Source organism: Bufo bufo, chromosome 3 (assembly GCF_905171765.1).
Source record: "Bufo bufo chromosome 3, aBufBuf1.1, whole genome shotgun sequence".
In the NCBI taxonomy this organism is placed as follows: Eukaryota; Metazoa; Chordata; class Amphibia; order Anura; family Bufonidae; genus Bufo; species Bufo bufo.
Genome location: NC_053391.1, coordinates 448691489 through 448714308, shown reverse-complemented (window position 1 = coordinate 448714308; position 22820 = coordinate 448691489). Strand labels below are relative to the sequence as shown.

At 46.4% G+C, this 22820-nt stretch overlaps 1 protein-coding gene and 1 long non-coding RNA gene across 2 annotated transcripts in view; both read right to left on the bottom strand.

Moving 5' to 3' along the window:
• Window positions 1–22820, bottom strand: part of REV1 (REV1 DNA directed polymerase) — a 65817-nt gene that overhangs the window by 24592 nt on the left and 18405 nt on the right. The window contains exons 4-8 of the mRNA XM_040425092.1: window positions 21369–21525; window positions 19756–19884; window positions 19070–19224; window positions 11361–11480; window positions 6669–6889 (exon numbers count right to left, since the gene is read on the bottom strand). Of these exons, the coding sequence (XP_040281026.1) occupies window positions 6669–6889; window positions 11361–11480; window positions 19070–19224; window positions 19756–19884; window positions 21369–21525 (782 nt within the window). The remainder of the gene's footprint in view (window positions 1–6668; window positions 6890–11360; window positions 11481–19069; window positions 19225–19755; window positions 19885–21368; window positions 21526–22820) is intronic.
• LOC120995716 lies at window positions 6897–10615 on the bottom strand. The gene is made up of 3 exons (XR_005777655.1): window positions 9319–10615; window positions 7863–7864; window positions 6897–7784 (listed from the first exon to the last, which is right to left on the bottom strand). It is a non-coding gene; the product is annotated as an uncharacterized LOC120995716 (long non-coding RNA).

Sequence of the window (22820 nt, the reverse complement as noted above, 5' to 3'; positions counted from 1 at the left end):
AGCTCTTCCCCACCCCAGTGCCACAAGCTCTTCCCCACCCCAGTGCCACAAGCTCTTCCCCACCCCAGTGCCACAAGCTCTTCCCCACCCCAGTGCCACAAGCTCTTCCCCACCCCAGTGCCACAAGCTCTTCCCCACCCCAGTGCCACAAGCTCCACTCCCCCCCCCTGTGCCACCAGCTCCACTCCCCCCCCCTGTGCCACCAGCTCCACTCCCCCTCCCTGTGCCACCAGCTCCACTCCCCCTTGTGCCACCAGCTCCACTCCCCCTTGTGCCACCAGCTCCACTCCCCCTTGTGCCACCAGCTCCACTCCCCCTTGTGCCACCAGCTCCACTCCCCCTTGTGCCACCAGCTCCACTCCCCCTTGTGCCACCAGCTCCACTCCCCCTTGTGCCACCAGCTCCACTCCCCCTTGTGCCACCAGCTCCACTCCCCCTTGTGCCACCAGCTCCACTCCCCCTTGTGCCACCAGCTCCACTCCCCCTTGTGCCACCAGCTCCACTCCCCCTTGTGCCATCAGCTCCACTCCCCCTTGTGCCATCAGCTCCACTCCCCCTTGTGCCATCAGCTCCACTCCCCCTTGTGCCATCAGCTCCACTCCCCCTTGTGCCATCAGCTCCACTCCCCCTTGTGCCATCAGCTCCACTCCCCCTTGTGCCATCAGCTCCACTCCCCCTTGTGCCATCAGCTCCACTCCCCCTTGTGCCATCAGCTCCACTCCCCCTTGTGCCATCTCTCCCCTAAGGCCGGGCCACACTTCAGTTAAACCACGAATGCGAGGTCCGTGAAAGCCCAGCCTGCCCTCCTCCTGACACCCGGAGTGCACAGCATCATTGGTTGCTATGATGCTGTGCACGCCAGGTGGCCGGCCTTAGTTGCGCCCCCACCCCCTCGGTGTCACCAACTTACTTTTCCAGCAGGGGTGCTGCCGACACTCCATAGTTCCGCGCTGCTCTGGGCCAGACGTCACACAGAGCGTCAGGTCACGGCGTGCGTATATCAGGAGATCAGTGCAGCGCGGGACAATGGACGTCCTGTGTCCAGAGGCCCCCTGCTGGAAAGGTGAGTATTCCGTGCGCATTGCGGGCCAGCGGGAGACCACGTAGCAGGATTAATAGTAAGCGCTTCACTCCCGCTCCGTGGTCACGTGATGCAAACGAATCCTCGATGCAATAAATTTGCATTGAGGATTTTTTTTTTGTATCGAGTAATCGTTGCAGTCCTAGCTCGCAGCAGATCGTCATGATTAAACACCACAATCTGTCGCCTGCAAAAGTAATTTTTTTTAACATGTCAAAAGATTTGGATCATCGGGCAATCAGTGGCAGTATTACACTGCCAGATCATTGCTAACGAGTTAGCAATTATCTGATGAAAAATCTCAGTGTAATACAGCTACAAGTCACTGAGATGTCATAGGGAGGGTTCACATCACATTTTATACATCTGTTTGACGTATACGTTAGAAAAATTCAGCACACCACATTCTTGTATCCTGCAGAGTCCAGTAAAAAAAAAAAAGTATACTTTTTTTTTTTATACTGGAACTCTATGGTGAATGGATGCCACTGTATGGCATCTGTCTGGGGCATCTGTTTAACATATACGTTTTTTTTGTATACGTTAAATGGATAGAAAAAAATGTGATGTGAATCCAGCCTTAATGACATCAGTTTTGAACAGTGGGGCTGGACAGAGAACCTTACCAATCACTAAAACTAAGGGGCAAGAGGAACATTTACATCTTAACCCCCCAACAGTTCATTAAAAATGGAAAAACCCTCAAGAAAATGTAACTTTTTTATTGTAGATTTTGAATGCATGACTGAAGCAAATATTTGGGTGACTGAAGTGCACTTTAACTCCTTAGTGACATTACTAATTTTAGTCTTAAAGGGGTTGTCTCACTTCAGCAAATGGCATTTATCATGTAGACATGAAGAGAACTTAATACAAGGCTAATGTATTGTGATTGTCCATATTGCTTACTTTGCTGACTGATTCTTTTCTCCAGCACATTATACACTGTTAGTTTTCTATTAGGGATGCAACGATTAAATCGACGTTAAATCGATAATATTCGATAACGATCCAGTTATCGAATAATCGGCCGATTCGTTGCTATGCGGGTGGGAGCGGGCAGTCAGGCGCTATGCCTGCGGGTCCTTGAACTTTAAATCACTGCATCTTTATTATCTTACAATGAATCTCCAGTAACAGGCAGAGCGGGCGGCTACGTAACGTCACTTACTCATGTGATGAGCAAGCTCCGCCTGCTTCATTCATAAAGTGGGCGGAGCAGGCGCGTTACGTGAGTAAGTGACGTTACGCGCCACCCGCTCTACCTGTTACTGGAGCTTCATTGTAAGGTAATAAAGATGCGGTGATTTAAAGTAAAAGTTACTGACTGTTAAAAAATACTGCTGTGAGCGGCGGGGCCAGGGCTGTTATGGGGAGGAGGATCTGTGGATGGCACTGTTATAGGGAGGGGGGATCTGTGGATGACAGCTATGGGGGAGATCTGTGGATGACACATATAACATAAGATGCTATATAGTGCCATCCACAGATTTCCCCCCCCCCCCATAACAGTGCCATCCACAGATCCCCCCCCATAATAGTGCCATCCACAGATCCCCCCCATAACAGTGCCATCCACAGATTCTCCCCCCCCATAACAGTGCCATCCACAGATCCCCCCCATAACAGTGCCATCCACAGATCCCCCCCCCCCATAACAGTGCCATCCACAGATCACTCAACAGATCCCCCCATAACAGTGCCATCCACAGATCCCCCCATAACAGTGCCATCCACAGATCCCCCCCATAACAGTGCCATCCACAGATCCCCCCCATAACAGTGCCATCCACAGATCCCCCCCATAACAGTGCCATCCACAGATCCCTCCACAGATCCCCCCCATAACAGTGCCATCCATAGATCCTCCACAATTTGTGCCATCCACAATTTGTTTTAATATGGCCTTTGAACATAATTTTTCAAGTAAAATCATATAAACCCCTTTTTTTGTCATTTTGGTGTTTTTTGCAGATTAATCGATGAAATTATCGACAACTAATCAATTATTCAATAATCGTTAGCTGCAGCCCTATTTTCCATGGTTACGACCACCCTGCAATCCAGCAGTGGTGGCCATGCTTGCACACTATAGGAAAAAGCGACGACCTATGCGCACTCTTGCGGTAGCAGCCACCAGAGAGACCTTTTCTTATTGTGTTCAAGTCCCGCCCCACAGCTGGATTGCAGGATGGTCGTAACTCCTGGATACGAGCAGTGTATAAAGTGATAAAAAAATGAATCAAGCCAGCAAAGGAGGCAATATGGACAATCACAGTTCAGATGGACGGCCACACTGGACTTAGTATTAACTAATAGACCTGACAGAACAACAGATGTGCAGGTTGGGGGACACCTGGGAAATAGTGACTATAAAGTAATAACCTTCCAATTGTCATTCAAAAGAGTGTTTCTTTAGGGAGGAACAAAAATACCAAACTTCAAAATAGCTAAATTTAGCCAACTAAGAGAGGCCATAGGCCTAACTAACTGGGACAAGGTCCTGAAAAATAAAAATACAGCCACAAAATGGGATATTTTTAAAAGGATCTTAAAATCTAATTGTGAGAGGTACATACCTTATGGGAATAATAGGTTAAGGAACAAACAAAAACAATGTGGATAAATAGAACTGTAAGGAAAGCAATAAATGACAAAAAGAAAGCATTTAAATCACTAAAAACAGGAGGATAGCGAGGAAGCCCTGAAATACTATAAGGAAAATAATTTGTAAAAAAGACAAATAAAAGCAGCCAAACTAGTGAGAGAGATTAATTGCCAAAAAGAGTAAAACTAACCATAAAATTTTCTTCAATTATATAAACAGAAAAAAGTATAAATCTGAAGGGGTTGGCCCTTTACAGAGTAATGAGGGGGGAGTTGCAGAGAGCGGTGGGGAAAAAGTTAAGCTATTAAATATTTTTTTTTCTCCACTGTATTCACTAAAGAAAATAAACTGTCAGATGAAATGCAGAATGTAAAATTAAATTCCCCATTAAAAGTGCCCTGTCTGACCCAGGAAGAAGTACAGCTGCGTCTTAAAAAGATTAAAATAGACAAATCGCCAGGGAGTAGATGGCATACCCCCCACGTATCCTAAGAGAATTAAGTAATGTCATAGCCAGACCCTTATTTCTGATATTTAAGGACTCTATACTGACAGGGAGTGTTCTACATGATTGGCGCATAGCAAATATGGTGCCAATATTCAAAAAAGGGTCCAAAAACAGAGCCCGGAAACTATAGGCTGGTAAGTTTAACATCTGTCGTGGGTAAACTGTTTGAAGGTTTTCTAAGAGATGCTATCTTGGAGAACCTCAATGAAAATAAGCAAATAAGGCAATATCAGCATGGCTTCATTAGGGGTCGATCATGTTAAACTAATTTAATCAGTTTCTATGAGGAGGTAAGTTCTAGACTTGACAACGGCGGATCAATGGATGTCGCATATCTGGACTTCTCCAAAGCATTTGACACTGTACCACATAAAAGGTTAGTATATAAAATGAGAATGCTTGGACTGGGGGAAAATGTCTGTATGTGGGTAAGTAACTGGCTCAGTAATAACTACCCTCTGTTTTCTAACAGTACATACTCAGATTGGGTCACTGTCACTAGTGGGGTACCACAGGGCAACTAAAGTAATAACTGGAATGGGTGGACTACAGTACCCAGATCAAAATTAGGGTTATTCACTGGAGAAAAAAGATGACTCAGGGGAGATCTAATAACCATGTATTTTTTGCCTTCCTCTGGATCAACTTGCAGGATAACAGGCTGAACTGGATGGACAGATGTATTTTTTCAGCCTTATTACTATGTTACAATACATTAGTAAGTGCCTTGTATTACCTTTGTCTACATGATAAATGCCATTTGCTGAAGTGAGACAACCCCTTTAAACACAAGTAACTTTTTCCACTTCTGTGTTCCATTAGTCATACTCATAACCTTTAAATTTTTTCTTCAATTTAACTATACGAGACCTTGAATTTTGCTGGACAAGTTACAGGTTTTTTTTTTGTTTGCACCATAGCTGCCAGGTTTCACACAGCAGGCACCCAGACCTAATGCCTGCAATCAGCAACAACGATGACTGTAGACACTCAATGCCTCAGATGTCATGGTCAGTTGTGATCAGTTTCCTGCAATGGGAAAGCTATAAAAAAAAAAATATATATCCATAAAACTGGCGGAATTTTTTTTTCCCCCAGTTTCACCCCAATTGGATTTTTTTCCAGCTTCCTACTACATTGTATTGTATGATAGAAGCCTTCACTTTCAACTTTTTTCACTGCTGACACACTTTCTAAAGGCTATATCTCCTGATGTAGAGGAGCTAATTGCTGTGATCCTGGTCTTGTTTTAAAGCTTAGATTTCCAGCTTTCAAACAAGACCTATATCTTTAGCTGTTACATAGCACGAGATAACGGTTAAAAAGCAGCCCTCACCCCTCACTCTGCTACCCAAGCTCTGCTCATGCTGAACTGTTACGCCTTTTCACAGAGCCCAAGAAGAGTTCAAGCAAAATTGTTAGGGGGTTTCTGGGATTACTAAGGTTTTTAACAGAAATGTTCATGTAGTTGCATACTTCATGTACATCCTGCCCATGCTTCTTTTTCAATATTGTTTCCCCAATGTAAAGTAATTACTCTGGTTTGCTTACAACCTGTATGTATCACTTCTGGGTGCTGTATCCAACCAAACCAGCACCACCCCTAACAACTCCCAGACAGTTTATAGCTCCTCCCATCCAGCTATCTACATAGACACTCCATTATCACTGCCCCAGTTGCTGCTTACAGGCCCATGGACATAACATGTGACCACAGCCTAGACTGGAAGATAGGAGCACTAAATGTAAAAGAAATACATTACAAAATTACAGTCATCCTTATACATGATTATTTTTAAAGATGTTGATGCAAACCAGAAAACTTATAAGGCCTCTTTCACACGGGTGTCGTGGGTGAGGGCCGGATTCGTTCTGGTTGCATTGCGGGAAACCTGCGCGAGTAGCCACGCAATTTCAATCAGTTTTGGCTTTCCGTAGCTCTGTTTTTTTCCGTGCAAGTGCAATGCGCTTTGCACGCGAGTGAGAAAAAACTGAATGTGGTACCCATAATCGAACTTCTTCTCTGAAGTTCGGGTTTGGGGTTCTGTAGATTTTATTTTCCATTATAACATGGTTATAATGGAAAAATAATAGCATTCTGTATTAAAGAATGCTAAGTAAAATGTCAATTGAGGGTTAAAAATAAAATAAAAACATTACTCACCTCATCCACTTGATCGTGCAGCCGGGATCCTCTTTGTTCTTCTTAAAGGACCTGCAAAAGGGCCTTCGCTGACATCATCATGGTGAGTGCGGTGACATCAGCGCAGGTCCTGCTGAATGAAGATAGAAGGTCCTTCACGCATTGCACCCGTGCGGAATACTCACCCGTGTGAAGTTTCATAAGTCAAAATTTCTTCTCAATAGTAAATACTAGCATTTATGTGATGCATACAGCAAATACCATAAACATAGTCAAATATAAATGAAAAAAAAAAAATTTGATCAAAACATAGGATAAAGGACGGTACCTTAGTAAACCGGATGCCATAGTTTATTTCAGCAGATACGGATTTTCTCTCTTTCTCTTTTCTAATAGGCCGATCATCTAATCCTCTGCAGAATCTGTACAACATCTGGCCAGTTTTTGGCCCAAACTCTTTCTGAAGTTTTGACATTGTAAGATTTTGAAGATCTCCACAGGTTTTTACATTTAAAGATGACAATTTATACTCCATAGATCTGCCAACTCCTGGACATAACAGCGAAGACAAAAAATAATAAAAAATAGTTTCATTGAGATGCTGTGCCACAAGTTCAGAAATCTAACAGAAAATCTATGATGAAACCAGTAGCTTATATAACATTTCGGATTCTTATTTTTCAGGGCAAAAGATGTGCTGGTTATTTATCTTTTTTGTTTGCCTGTTGTTATACACCTAGTTAGGAACTTAGGTGAGAATTTATCATTGGCTGTGCTTTTGGTGTCAGTTTTAGGTCTGTCTGTGGTTTGTGTTGCTCCACCACATTTATGAAATGGTGCTCGGTTTTGATAAATTTGGCACAGGTGTGATGTGGTTGTGCCACAAAGGGTTGCCTGGCGTGGAGATGCAACTTTTTTTTGCGACTTTTGCAAAAGTCGCATATAATAAATGCGCTATAAAAAGATATCTAAACACTAAACTTGTCCTTAATAATATACCACTTCGAAAAGTGGCAAAGCCTGGCATTGGGGCTTAACTTTAGCAGAATTTTGCACAATAAAAGGCATGCACCAAAACATCTGACAATTTTCTTTTTTTTTTTAAATAAAGTCGTGCACTACGAATGATAAAGGTCTACCCACTGTTAGAAAATGAAAACATGGCACTCACCATAAAGAAGTCTTTTATATAATCCACAGTGTACAAAAAAGCAGGACAGGAGGAAATAATCTGGAGAGCAGACGGTCTACGGCCATTTCGCATACACAGACGCTTTCTCAAACCCTTGATCCCATCCTGCTTTATTTGTTACACTGTGGATTAAATAAAATACATTTTATGGTGAGCACCATGTTTACATTTTCTAACTGTGGATCGATTTGCGCACTTGTCTTAACATTGAGTACCACCGCAGTCTGTATAGCCTGACCACTGGATGTAATGCTGTAATGTGTGTACAGTCGTGGCCAAAAGTTTTGAGAATGACACAAATATTAGTTTTCACAAAGTTTGCTGCTAAACTGCTTTTAGATCTTTGTTTCCGTTGTTTCTGTGATGTAGTGAAATATAATTACACGCACTTCATACGTTTCAAAGGCTTTTATCGACAATTACATGACATTTATGCAAAGAGTCAGTATTTGCAGTGTTGGCCCTTCTTTTTCAGGACCTCTGCAATTCGACTGGGCATGCTCTCAATCAACTTCTGGGCCAATTCCTGACTGATAGCAACCCATTCTTTCATAATCACTTCTTGGAGTTTGTCAGAATTAGTGGGTTTTTGTTTGTCCACCCGCCTCTTGAGGATTGACCACAAGTTCTCAATGGGATTAAGATCTGGGGAGTTTGCAGGCCATGGACCCAAAATGTCAACGTTTTGGTCCCCGAGCCACTTAGTTATCACTTTTGCCTTATAGCACGGTGCTTCATCGTGCTGGAAAATGCATTGTTCTTCCCTAAACTGTTGTTGGAAGAAGTTGCTGTTGGAGGGTGTTTTGGTACCATTCTTTATTCATGGCCGTGTTTTTGGGCAAAATTGTGAGTGAGCCCACTCCCTTGGATGAGAAGCAACCCCACACATGAATGGTCTCAGGATGCTTTACTGTTGGCATGACATAGGACTGATGGTAGCGCTCAACTTTTCTTCTCCGGACAAGCCTTTTTCCAGATGCCCCAAACAATCGGAAAGAGGCTTCATTGGAGAATATGACTTTGCCCCAGTCCTCAGCAGTCTATTCACCATACTTTCTGCAGAAGATCAATCTGTCCCTGATGTTTTTTTTGGAGAGAAGTGGCTTCTTTGCTGCCCTTCTTGAAACCAGGCCATCTTCCAAAAGTCTTCGCCTCACTGTGCGTGCAGATGCGTTCACACCTGCCTGCTGCCATTCCTGAGCAAGCTCTGCACTGGTGGCACTCCGATCCCACAGCTGAATCCTCTTTAGGAGACGATCCTGGCGCTTGCTGGACTTTCTTGGACCCCCAAAGCCTTCTTAACAAGAATTGAACCTCTTTCCTTGAAGTTCTTGATGATCTTAGTAGCCACAATATCCTTGCCTGTGAAGCCATTTTTATGCAACGCAATGATGGCTGCACACGTTTCTTTGCAGGTCACCATGGTTAACAATGGAAGAACAATGATTTCAAGCATCACCCTCCTTTTAACATGTCAAGTCTGCCATTTTAACCCAATCAGCCTGACATAATGATCTCCAGCCTTGTGCTCGTCAACATTCTCACCTGAGTTAACAAGACGATTACTGAAATGATCTCAGCAGGTCCTTTAATGACAGCAATAAAATGCAGTGGAAAGTTTTTTTTTGGGATTAAGTTAATTTTCATGGCAAAGAAGGACTATGCAATTCATCTGATCACTCTTCATAACATTCTGGAGTATATGCAAATTGCTATTATAAGAACTTAAGCAGCAACTTTTCCAATTTCTAATATTTATGTAATTCTCAAAACTTTTGGCCACGACTGTACAGTGCCGACCGTGAGCTTCTTTGTTTTGGATTGTGTCCAGAGTCTTTTGGCTCTGGTTTTATTGCGTGTCCTGTGGTACTGTCACGGTCTCTCCTGTGACAGGGGTCAGAAGATCTAGGAGACTGGCTGCACGTGATGTGATCTGACAGCCTCTCTGGTTTCACTCTTCTGTGTTGTTGCTGGGTATGACCACACCTCTGGTCTCAGGTGTAGCTTAAGTGGTCATTCTGAAGGAGAAAATGAAAAATATATAGTATAATGCCACCTGATTATACCAGACACTACATCCCCAAATCTTATGTGTGTGTACACATTCCTAAAGTGGGGGGGTAGACTCACTTGGGTGAGGGGCTATAGAGTAGATGAAGCAAGCATTGGTAATGAATAACAGATGTTGGCAAAGAAGAACATGAAGCAAGCACGCATTATCCATATATGGAGATGTCCAATGGAGTTGTAGAGAGAGTTTAACCTATCCAATGAGGATAAGACAAGTATGTAAAGTTTAGGATGGTTATGTGTATAAGATGAGTGTGGGCTTCTCCCGCTTTGAGCATTTTCCTTTGTGCGATTGAAGCTGTTGATGCTCTCGGCTAGCTGCAATAAACCTTATTCTTCCTGAAGAATGCGTTTTCGGAGTGGTTTACCACAACAATTCCTACTCCTCTATTTAGTCTGGCCTCACCCATCATGCTATGCGGTTGATAGCTCCTTTTGGTTGTGAAGAGCTGGTGTCTGGTTCTCCTCCGAGTTCCTGCCTTTCTGTATATTTTGGAGTTAAGTGTCTTTTCCCTATTTCTTGTTTGTGGTTCTCCCCTACCTTTCGGTATTAGGCCTGACGGAGTCTCCTGTTCCTTCAGCCCGGAAAGAATAGGTCATCTCTTTCCAGGGCCCCTTAGGGTCATATAGGGCCCTAGGTTCCAGCGTATGAACATTCCTACCAACAAGGTCTGTTCATACTTATTGTAGTCAGGGCTCGGGTTAGGAATTCTCTAGGTGGTGACCTTTCCCCCTTTCCCTAGTTTCCAGGCCTAGTACCTTTTCCCTTCCCTCTTGTGGTCGCTGTGGAGTTATCCTCCCACACCGCTCCGTGACAGGTACATTGTATTTGCTGCAGTAGAACAATCCTCACAACAATAACAGTAATCACAATGTATCAAAGTCTTGTCCAATGCAAATTTAAACTAAATAAATAAATCACACGAGTGAAAACTGCCATATTATCAGAAGCATGACAGCAAGTGACAAATTAATATTTGATACAGTGGCGTAAATACTGACTTAAAGGGGTTGTCCGGGTTCAGAGCTGAACCCGGACATACCCATATTTTCACCCAGGCAGCCCACCTGATGTTCGCATCTGAGCATCTCATGCTCTGATGTGCTCCCTTGCCCTGCACTAGAAAGCGCAGGGCAAGGGTCTCTTTGTTTACAATAACACACTGCCAGGCGGAGGCTAACGCCCGGCAGTGTGTTCGGTGACGTCACCGGCTCTGATGGGTGTGCTTTAGCGCTGCCCTAGCAGTTTTACTGGCTAGAGCAGCGCTAAAGCCCGCCCATCAGTGCCAGTGACGTCACCGGGCTTCCTGGCAGCCCCATGGAGAGCCCGGTTCATCACCGGAACTCCTGAAAATGCCTTTGCCCTGCGCGATTTAGCACAGGGCAAAGGAGAGCATCGGAGCATGAACTACTCCGATGCTCAAGTCGGGGGGCTGCCTGGGTGAAGATGGAGGTATGTCCGGGTTCAGCTCTGAACCCGGACAACCTCTTTAATAGGGTTGTCCAGAGTTTTTAAGTGATGGCCATCACTAGCTAATCAGTGGCCGTCAGACATCCCCCACCTTAGCGATCAGTGGAGGTCAGCACCAGAGCTACATAGCACCAGCAACATTGCAGCGGTGGGAGCTCGCTACTACGGAGTTGCTCCCACTGAAGTCAATGGAAGCAGTGTTTTAGTTCCCCACACCCCCACTGATCAGCTACAACTTAAAAAAAAAAAATCATGGAAATCCGAGTAATTTTGTAAAATAGAATTACCTGGTAATGTACTAACTAGCTGACCCCTAATAAAATCATCAACCTGCTCAGGCTTTAAGTGATATTGTCCATCTGGCTTCGCTCTTCTGGTTGCCATTCTAGCCAAAAGAATATTGGAGGCTAAAAAAAAAAAGGAAGAAGAAAAAGTTAAAAAAATATACTATGGGTCATATACTAGGAGCTTGTGATGTCATCCTGACGCAGATATTCATAATCATGTCATCACGCCGCCTGAGGCCAAACTGAGGGGATCGTGGTGATGTCATCACAACTGCTTGTGATAGACAACAACTCAGGCCATAGGTCGGAAGTGGCCTGTGGCCTCGCGAGTGACGCTAGGGAGGCTTGTCCCCGTCACTGCCTGCCATTGGCTGCAACTCGAATCCCCCACCGGAAGTTTTCATCCGCGCACGGGGAGAAGCAGCTGCGGCAGTGCGGGGACCAGGAGGGAGCAGGGAGCCAGGTAAGTAGAATCAGTGAGAGGGACCCAGCATATGGGGGGCATTTCTTAGTGTTGGATAACCCCTTTAAATTAAAACACAGAAACTGTAATCACACCATATGATGGGATCAGAATCACTGACAGACAGATCTCACCCCCTCAAGATTTAGTGGAATTGTGCACATTAAAATGTACTAGCAAATTACACTCCATGTGAGAGGGGGATTCTGCGGTCTGGACTACAGAAGCGCATGCCGTTATCATGATTGATAATGCTGTGTGCCTCTGTGTGACCTTTCTGTAATGGAATCATACTGACATAAAGCTGTCAGTATGATTCCGTTACAGAAAGGTCAGGCAGAAGCACACAGCATTATCAATCATTATAATGCAGTGCACTACCTAAGTCCAAAATGAACAATCCCTCTCTCACACAGAGTGTGATTTCCGCAAGGGACATGCGCGTGTGAAAGAGGCCTTAAAGGGAACGTGTGATCAGAAGATGACCTATTGTTTAAATCCCGTTTTAAACTATTTAGACTTTTAGTTTATTTTGACTTTTGGTGAGTTTTGTACTTTTTTCCATGTCACTATCTATATTTAATAAAGATGTATGTAAGCCTGCAATGTTCACACTAGCCCAGGGGTGGCTAACCTTACAGACACAAAGAGCCCAAAAAAAAAAAAATGTTTGACTGCCAGGAGCCACAAACTATACATTTACACGCGAGTCACTGTATTTTTCGCCCTACAAGATGCACCTAGGTTTTAACAAAAAAAATAAGAGAAAAAAAAAGATTTTTCATCTCATCTAATCTGAGGTCTGATAAAAAAAAAAATCTTATTTTTATTAGCAGAGAATTTTTTTTAAAAAAAATAAATCTTTTTCATCAGACCTCAGACCAGACTCCTCATCTGACCTAAAATAAGATCCCCAAACCTCATCAGACCTCTAAATCAGACCCCCAAAATAAGACCCCCAATGCTCGGATCAGACAACACAAATCAGACTCCCAATGTCAGACCATCAGTGCTCAGATCTCCTCCCCCCAATGCTCAGATCTCTCCCCCATGCTCAGATCTCACCCTCCATGCTCAGATCTCACCCTCCATGCTCAGACCTAACCAACCCATGCTCAAACAAGACCCCCCATGCTCAGTGCTCAGATTTGCCTCCATGCTCAAATCTGAACCCCCATGCTCAGATCCCCCCCATGCTTAGATCAGACCCCCATTGCTCAGATCAGGACCCCCCATGCTCATTTCTATCATTTAAAAAAATCTCTTCCCTCTCCTGATCAGGCACTGGGCTTCTGCTACTCTGCAGGTCTGACACGCTCTCCACTGTGACCTGACTAGCACAACGTCAGGTCATAGTCTGTTTCTCCACGTACTACGTTCTCACACTGTGTGCATCAGGACGTAGTGGAGAGTGAGCTGGAGCTGCAAAGTAGCAGGAAAAGATATCTGAGCATGGGGTGTGAGCCGCCTGACTGCTTCCCGGCTCCACAGCTAGAGCCGCAATTGAAGAAGCAAAGAGCCACATGCGGCTCAAGAGCCACAGGTTGGCCACCCCTGCACTAGCCGCTTGGTCTAATAATAGGTCACAATTTCCTGTACTGTACAGGTAACTTCTCAGTAGCTATCTTATCACCACACTCAGGATCACAATGACAAGTAAAACCCCTATATAGAGATAACATAGGATGCACTATTCAAAATAGGCGATATCACAGTTCGTAAACTGCCTCCTGACCTCTGCACAGGTCACAGAGCATGCCTAGATAACTTTCCCATAGAGGGAGTCAATGGGGTCCCCTCCTCTGCATTGTGTCTAACTATGTCTAACTATGTAGCTGCTGTCAAAAGACAGGAAGTCTAAAATATTTTAGGCCTAGTAACCAGTGTGAAAATTGCAGGATTATATACAATTTTATATAGTGACATAGAAAAATGAAAAAAATAACTAGATTTTTGTACTCTGTTTCTCTTCCGTTCATTGGGGGACACAGGCATTGACCATGGGTATAGCTGTTGCCGCTAGGAGGCGGACACTAAGAACACAAAGTGTAAGCAACTCCCTCTTTAGCTTGATCCCTGCAGGAAGGGATATAGCTGATCAGTTTAGTACAAAAGCAGTAAAAGAAGCCAGACATAAGAAAATCACATTATGTGCAAACCCAGAACCACACAGGCCCGAAAAGGCCCATAAAAATAAAATAAAAAAACTGGGTGGGAGCTGGGTCCCACAATAAACGGAAGAGAAACAGATTTTACGGAGTACAAAAATCTAGTTTTCTCATCTGTCTCATTGGGGGACACAGGCATTGACCATGGGACATTCCACAGCAGTCCCTGGGGGTAGGCTTAACTACAACCCCCCTGCCAATCAGAGAATCGCTGTTTGCAAAACTCTATGCCCCAAAGAAGCGTCAGAAGATGCAAAGGTGTGCACTCTGTGGTTGCCGCCTTGCACACCTGAAGGGCCGAAGCCCCGTGATGCATCGCCCAAGAGGCTCCCACTGCCCGAGCCGAATGAGCAGTCACCCAGAAGGGCGGGGCCCGGTCCTTAACGCGGTACGCTTCTACAATAGCCAAACGAATCCAATCCATTGTCTCAGCCCCTCTGGAATCATGAACAGGGAATCTGTCCGCCAGAAAGATGCTGTCTGGGACAGATAGATAGGCACTGCACGCACCAGATCCAGAGTATGGAGCGACTGTTCTCGAGGATGAGACGGGTCCAGACAAAATGAAGGAAGAATAATCTAATTTAGATGGAATGTCGACACCACCTTCGGCAAGAAGGACTGCACATGTCGAAGGACCACCTTATCCTGATAGAGGATCAGGAAGGGCGACCGACATGACAGAGCCGAGAGTTCCGACACTCTACGGATAGAAGTAACTGCAACAACAAAAAAAACACCTTATAAAGACAGGAAGCGCAGCGACACCTGCTGCAAAGGCTCAAATGGAGAAGATTGGAGAGTGTTGAGCACTAGATTAAGATCCCAAGGATCCAATGGAGGATGGAAGGGGGGCGCAGCATGCGCCACCCCCTGCAGAAAAGTCTGAACCTCAGAAAGCTACATTTTGCTGAAAAAGAATGGAGAGAGCCAACACTTGCCCTTTGAGAGAGTCCATGCCAGACTGCAGGAAAGCCAAAAGTCGCGGCAAAGAAAAATGAACGGGAGACAGCTGTCTCCGCTCCCACCAACTAAAGTAGGATTTCCAAGTCCGGTGGTAGATTCTGGAAGACGGCGCTTCCTAGCACGAAACATGGTCTGGACCATTGCATCCGAAACCTGATCTTCCTGAGAAGCCGCGGAATAAGCGTAAGAGGCGGGAACACGTAAGGAAACGTGAACCGACTCCACAGGATCACCAGTGCATCGTATGCCAGAGCCCTGGGGTCCCTGGAACGTGCGACGAAGTCCTCGACCTTGTTGTTGAACCGTGAGGCCATGAGATCCACATCCGGCTGACCCCACCTCTCGCAGATGTCCTGAAAGTCCTGCGGGTGAAGAGCCTACTCACCGGGATCGAGACGCTTCCGGCTGAGAAAGTCCGCAATCCAGTTGTCTACGCCTGGAATGTGAACTGCTGATCGCGCCGGAACCTGTTTCTCCGCCCAGCTGAAAATCTGTGCCGTCTCCTCCATCCTCCATGACTGTCGGGGTCCGGGTGCCGCCCTGGTGTGTGGAGTTGTCGGACTGCACCCGCACCGGACAAACCCTGACATGGTCGGCCCAGTGTTGCAGAGCGAGCTGAATCACCCTCAACTCCAGAACATTGATTGGAAGGGAGCTCTCCTCACGTGACCATACCCGCTGGACCGAGAGATTTTCCAAGACTACCCCCCCCCCCCCCCCCCCAACTCCTGAGGCTTGCATCCGTTGTTAACACCCTCCAATGGAGAGGGAGAAATGAACGCTCCGATGTCAACATCAGAGAGGCCGTCCACAATCTGAGGGCCCGGCGAACTGGGGCAAGGAGATGCATTGGCTGATTCAGAGAGTCTGGGGAGCTATCCCAGCTGGACAGAATGGCTCGCTGAAGCGCTCTGGTATGGAACTGAGCATAGGGAACTTCTTCGAAGGCAGAAACCATGTGCCCCAGAGCCCGCATGCAGCGACGAATAGCAACCGGAGCTGGGCACAACAATGAGCGAATCTGAAGATGGAGAGCAGATCGTTTTTCCAGAGGTAAGAACACCTTGGCCTGACAAGTGTCCAGTACCATGCCCAGATAAGTCAATCGTTACAATGGATAAAGACAAGACTTCTGTCTGTTCACGATCCATGAGAAGCGCTCCATGGTGTCCAAGACTATGCTCAAGCCGTCTGCCGTCCCTTGGAACGACGGACCCTTTACTAGGATGTTGTCTAAGTAAGGGATCGCCACGATCCCCCTGGCATGGAGCAGGGCCATGACTGCCGCCAGAACCTTCATAAAGACCCTGGGAGCCATGGCCAGGCCGAATGGGAGAGATACAAATTGGTAGTGAAATGGACCCACTGCGAACCGGAGAAACCTCAGATGACTGACCCATATGGGCACATGCAGATAAGCGTCCTTGATGTCTATCGAGGACAGGTACTCCCCCGGTTCCATGGACGCAATGACCAACCTCAGTGATCCCATCTGGAATCTGCTGACGCAAAGGAAACAGTTGAGCGCCTTGAGGTCTAGAACGGAACGGACCGTCCTCTCTTTTTTGGGAACCACAAAAAGATTGGAGTAAAACCCCTGAAAACTGTTTTGCACAAGAACCGGAACAATCACACCTTGCTGCTGCAGCAGCGTGTGAATTGCCAGAAAAAAAAGAATCTGCGGCTGCCTGCCAGCCCTGGTCTCTCTGGAAAATTCCACTCCTTGGAGAGAGAGGGATCAAACTCCTCGTGGTTGGGGAAACACTTGTGCGAGCGACGGGACCTTCTAAAGGAAAAATCCGAGCTGGCAGATGACGGAGCGGGATCTTCAACCTGCAACGTCTCAATAACTGCCGTAATTAAATTGTCCACCATGGAGGATAGTTTCAACTGAGGCTATGTCGGAGTGAGACTCTCTAGCAGGAGGAGAGGCCGAGGACACGGGAGACACAGAACCCCCCCCCCCCCCCCCCACCCCCCACGGGAGAAAGTTCTTGCCCGTTTTGTGGGGCGGCCGTGATGGGCACGAGCCCAATGATCCCCAGAGTCGGAACGGTCAGAGGACTGTCTTGCTGACAAACGCCTCAATATATTCACAATTGCTTTGTTGGTATTGGAGACATCCTGTACCACCCTACACAAGGAACACATCCATTCCGGTTCTTCCGTAGGTTGGGCAGTGGGAAGCAAAGGGTCCGGAGCGGAGCCGCTTGATGGCAGCGCAGCACACGCAAAGCAGAGGGAGTCTGACCGAAGGGATGGACATTTTGCGCAACATGATGCTTAGGCAAAATGACGCACCAACAGGACCGCCTGCTTCAGGACCTCTGGGTTCAGACATAATGACACCCCTGTCACCCCAATGAGGCAAATGGGAAGGTTAGGCCCTGCAAGAAGGGACAAACAACACTTACCCAGCCTGTGTCCCTCCAAACGCCAGTCAGACCCTCATTTCCTGCCAGGAGCTTTAAAAATCCAGAAGTGGGCGGAGCCCACACTCCCACTGCTCTGCCACTCAAATGGGGGTGGGGCGAACGAAAAAATGCTGCTGCCAGTCCATCCTCCCAGGCCACGCCCCTCGCTCTCAGTCCACGCCCCCTCGCCGGCCACCGCAGGGAAGCCTACAGTCGCAGGCCGCACACAAACCGGGGCCTCGAATAATAATGGACCCGGCTGCCCACGACCAAACCAACGCACCGACATAGGAAACTGTGCTTCATTAGGACAACCCCGTTCCGTCCTCTCCCAGTGCGGGAGGACACAGTCAGCCCGGGAAGCCGCAGCAGATGCGCGGCGTGTACAAAGAAAGCAGCAACCCTCTTGCTGCAGCAGCGTCTCAGGTATGTTAACCCATAAATGGGTTGTCCGGGTTCAGAGCTGAACCCGGACATACCTCCATTTCCACCCCGGCAGCCCCCCTGACTTGAGCATCGGAGCAGTTCATGCTCCGATCCTCTCCTTTGCGCAGGGCAAAGGCCTTTTTTGGAGATCCGGTAACTGAGATCTTTGGGGCTGCCAGGAAGCCCGGTGACGTCACCGGTACTGATGGGTGGGATTTAGCGCTGCCCTAGCCAGTAAAACGGCTAGAGCAGCGCTAAAGCCCGCCCATCAGAGCCGGTGATGTCACCGAACACACTGCCGGGCGGAAGTTTCCGCCCTGCAGTGTGTTATTGAAAACAAAAGAGCCAGTGCCCTGCGCTAAATTGAGATGCTCCGATGCTAGCCTCAGGGGGGCTGCCTGGTTGAAAATAAGGGTATGTCCGGGTTTAGCTTTGAACCCGGACAACCCCTTTACAGGAGATTGCTGCCCAAGTCCACACGTGGGAGGAGGGAATACTGGCTGGGGTCCTGGAGGGGGGCAATGGAGGTGGTACTGAGGGGGTTACTGGAGGGAGGGTGGAGGGGAGCACTGCTCCTTCTCCCCTGTACGACGTCTTCTGCGCCCCTGACTCCAGCCGGATCACCACCTTCAGTGTGCGGCCCCTTGGTGAGGGACGCTACACCGGAACTGAGGGGACTTTCGTTGGGCGGCCGTGGTGATGCACTTGCTAGCGGGAGACAGAGGTTTTTACAGGGACCTTTGGTCCTCCTTTTCTTCTAGAGAGCGGGAACGAGCAGTAGGTTTGGGTGACCCCCTGGTCTCCCATCTCCTGGGTGGCAGTTTTTACCCGGACTGCCTTAAGCTTCCCGCTAGAAAAAAAAAAAAAGACAAAATTAGTAAATCAGCAGACCTGCAACGCAGGAAGGTCTGCCTCCTACAGACACCAAGCTAAAAACTGATCAGCTATATCCCTTCCTGCAGGAACCAAGCTAAAGAGGGAGGAGCTTACACTTTGTGTGCTTAGTGTCCGTTTTCTAGCGGCAACAGCTATAACCATGGTCAATGCCTGTGTCCCCCAATGAGATGGATGAGAAAAATAAATCACCACAAATTCTAAAATAAAAAATGATTAAAATAAAAAGGTAATTTTCTGATGACCCCATTAACTAATTCTACTGCACAAAATATGGGCAACATGGAAGTGAAAGGGGAAAAGACAACACATTACTCAGTTTACAGTAGCAAATAACAGGTCTCGGAGAGTCAGATAAAGATTATAGCTAGTACAAACCCATTCCAACAGATGCGGTACACAAAGTCTTCTCTTTAACTTCAGCTCGAATAGCACTAGCAACTTCATCTGGAGAAAGTTTGGTCCCGGCAAGGACTTCTGTAATATCTACCAGGGCTTCATCACAGCTTACTGCTTCAATGTCATGAGTATAACTGGTGTAAACACAGAGACGGCACAATAAAAGGAGTCTGTCAGCAAGTTGTCTCCTATTAACCTAAACAGAGTGGATGTGGGGCTTGCAGACAATTAAATCAGTAGCTTCTTAGGGCAATCCACTGCTGCATTATGTAGAACAAGCACCCAATATGTAAAGGAGCTGCTAGATGCACTGAGGGCGGGCCCAAGCCCCTCGGTGCTCCACAGAACTCTGCACAGTAAGCCCATTCTTTCCCATATTGACAGGGCTAGGCTTTTGAATACTGCTGTGGCCTGGCCTCATAATCACAAGCATGCTTTGTGCGCATGAGTGAGATTATAGGGGCAGGTGAGAGCAGTATTTAAATGTGCACAGTGACGTGCCGCAATCTGCCAAGTGACTACTGTGGCAGGAGTAATGGACCAGTACTGCAGAGCACAGAGCTGGAGAAATGGATAAGTAAGTAATTTTTTTTTTTTTTTTTTTTTTTACTACAAGCGATTTTCTGACATAAAAAAACAAAACAAAAAAAAACACAACGACTTACTTTGCCAAGGTTTTATACAAAGTCATGGCTACTTCCTTATAAGCCTCAAAATCATAGGGGACTACTTGAAGATCAGGGCATAGTTGCTTTGCTTTACCAAACATCATTCCATTCCTCACACCAGCCTGCCTGGAGGGAAATGAGAAGAAATACATAAAAGTACATAGTACAAAAGTACATAAAAGCAATTACCGTATTTTTCGCTTTATAAGACGCACCTAAGATGTTTGCAGAGGAAAATGAGAAAAAAATAATTTTGAACCAAAAGGTGTGCTTTTGGTGGGTTTTGAACTAATGGTGGTCTGTGGATGACACTGTTGGGGGGGAATCTGTGGATGACACTGTTGGGGGGGGGGAATCTGTGATGACACACATATAGCATCTTATGTAATGGGGGTCACTATTCAAACAGGGAAATATATACTGTGACACATATACTGTGACCAGCATAAGATGATCTTATGCTGGTCACAGTATCATATGTGTCACAGTATATTGTCCCTGTGTGAATAGTGACCCCCATTATACCACCGGGCACCGGCTCACAGCAGTCTTTATATGTAAAATCTTTTTATGTAATGCTCCAGCAATGGCTCTGCTTTCTTCTGTAACAGTACTAACTATCGAAGCAGCGGTCCGGCCAGCAGCGTAATGTAACTCACTTAGTCAGTCACGCTCCTGCCAGCTTCATTAATGAAGTATGAGGAGCATGACCGAGTGAGTGACGTCACGCGCCGGCTGGACCGCTGCTTTGATAGTGAGTACTGTTACAGAAGAAAGCAGAGCCATTGCTGGAGCATTACATAAAAAGATTTTACATATAAAGACTGCTGTGAGCGGGGCCTGGTGTTATGGAGTACAGTGACTGGACCAGGCCCCACTCACAGCAATTTTCATATGTAAAGTCCATTCATGTAATTTTCGAGCAATGGCTCTGCTTTAAACTAGCGCAATCCTCTGTAGTAGTACTCACTATCAAAGCGGCAGGCAGGCCAGCAGTGTAACGTCACTCGGACCAGGCCCCACTCACAGCAATTTTCATATGTAAAGTCCATTCATGTAATTTTCGAGCAATGGCTCTGCTTTAAACTAGCGCAATCCTCTGTAGTAGTACTCACTATCAAAGCGGCAGGCAGGCCAGCAGTGTAACGTCACTCACTCATTCACGCTCCTCCCACTTCATTAACATGAAGCAGGAGCGTGAGTGAGTGAGGTCACTCTGCCGGCCTGCCTGCCGCTTTGATAGTGAGTACTACTACAGAGGATTGCGCTAGTTTAAAGCAGAGACACTTCTTGAAGATTACATGAATGGACTTTACATATGAAAACTGTTGTGAGCAGGGCCCGGTGTAATGGAGTACAGTGACTGCACCGGCTCCAGCCCCTCCTCCCTCCCTGCTGATACATCGCAGGCCACGCTGTGAAGCATAGCGGCCAGCCATGTATCAGTTTTAGACAATTAAAAAGCGCACTAGTCGTTTTATAAGACGCACTGCCATTTCCCCCCCTATGAAGCAAAAAATACGGTAGATATGTTGGTATATAAATGCAAAGATCAAACGATGGATCATTTTTGAGTTTTTATACAAGAAATATACATTGTGGTTTCTTACCTTGCCTCGTAACTACAGGATGCAATTTCTGCAAAGGACAGGTGCGAGGTATCCGTATCTAGCCCATTTTTCTGTGCAAGATCTGGATGGTCCCATACAGAGATATCCATGTCGTGTCCATTTCTTTGTGTAGAATTCAGACTGTCCACTGCAGAATCTAGTTTGTTTGAAAAGTAGAAAAATAATGAAATCTAACCTTTCCTCATCGTCCTACGGGCAGCACAACACAAAGGATTAATGTCTTGCTCCTGCCGTCTAGTACAGAAGAGAAATCAATAGTAAATCAGACTAATTAACCCCGCTATAAAGGAGTGCACACCCACTAGGCAGACATGTTTTTTTTTCTTCTGTCTAGGACAATGAAGCTCACACATACAGAGGCTGCCTGATATTATATAGCTGGAAGTGGTTTCCAGAGTATCATATAAGGTGCTGGAAGAGAGTCCATGGTTATAGGTTTGTTATAGAGCTGGAGGGTTGCCCCAGAATAAGGGTCCATTCACACGTCCGTAGTGCATTGCGAATCCGCAATACACCCGGCCGGCACCCCCATAGAAATGCCTATTGTCCTATTCTTATCCGCAATTGCGGACAAGAATAGGACATGTTCTATTTTCTTTACGGACCCGCGGACCGGAAGATCGGCAGCGCGCTCCAGAAATGCGGATGCGCAGAGCAGTCTGCTCTCCGCATCCATTCCGTCAGCATAGAAAATGAATGGGTCCGCACCCGTTCCGCAATTTACGGAACGGATGCGGACCCATTATTACGGACGTGTGAATGGTGCCTAAACTGCATAAAATAACTGATCTGGAAGTGGTTTCCAGGATTTATTTTTCCCATCGGGAGTTTCCATGGGAGGATTGAGCGGAGATTTATCTTGGAGGTTCCTGGTGAGTTTTTCATATGCATCGGGTGTTCCCTGCAAACTATCTCTGTATGTTTCAGGGTGTGTCCCTGTGAGAAGTGCTGGTTTGGCTGTTACAAGCACTGTTATTGCCTTCAGGTTTGCAGCAGTGAAGGTCTCCAGTGCAGACATAGTGGAATGGTTTACTTCTCAGCGGTCTCTCTGGTCTTTTCTGCTCATATATCTATAAGACCTCGCTTTTCTACAACTCCTTTACCTTATCTCCTGCCTCATCTCACCTGGATGTGGACTCTGTCTCTGTGATCAGGAGGATTTGCAAGATTTTTGGTTCATGATGGCGTACCTTCATTGTTAAAAGTTGTGCTAGCTCACCTTGAAATGGTTGCACCCAGAGGGGATAAGCTCAAAATGGAGGGGTAACATTATGTGGGAGCTAGATTACAGCCGTGTCTTACAGATCCTGCAGTCTCAGCTCAGCGGGGTAACCCCCCTAAGGTAATATTCCAGTGGTCGGTCTGTCTGGGAAGACTTTTTTCTGCCTGTCAGGTTATCCCTGTGGTCAGAAAGATTGTTTCCTTCTGAAA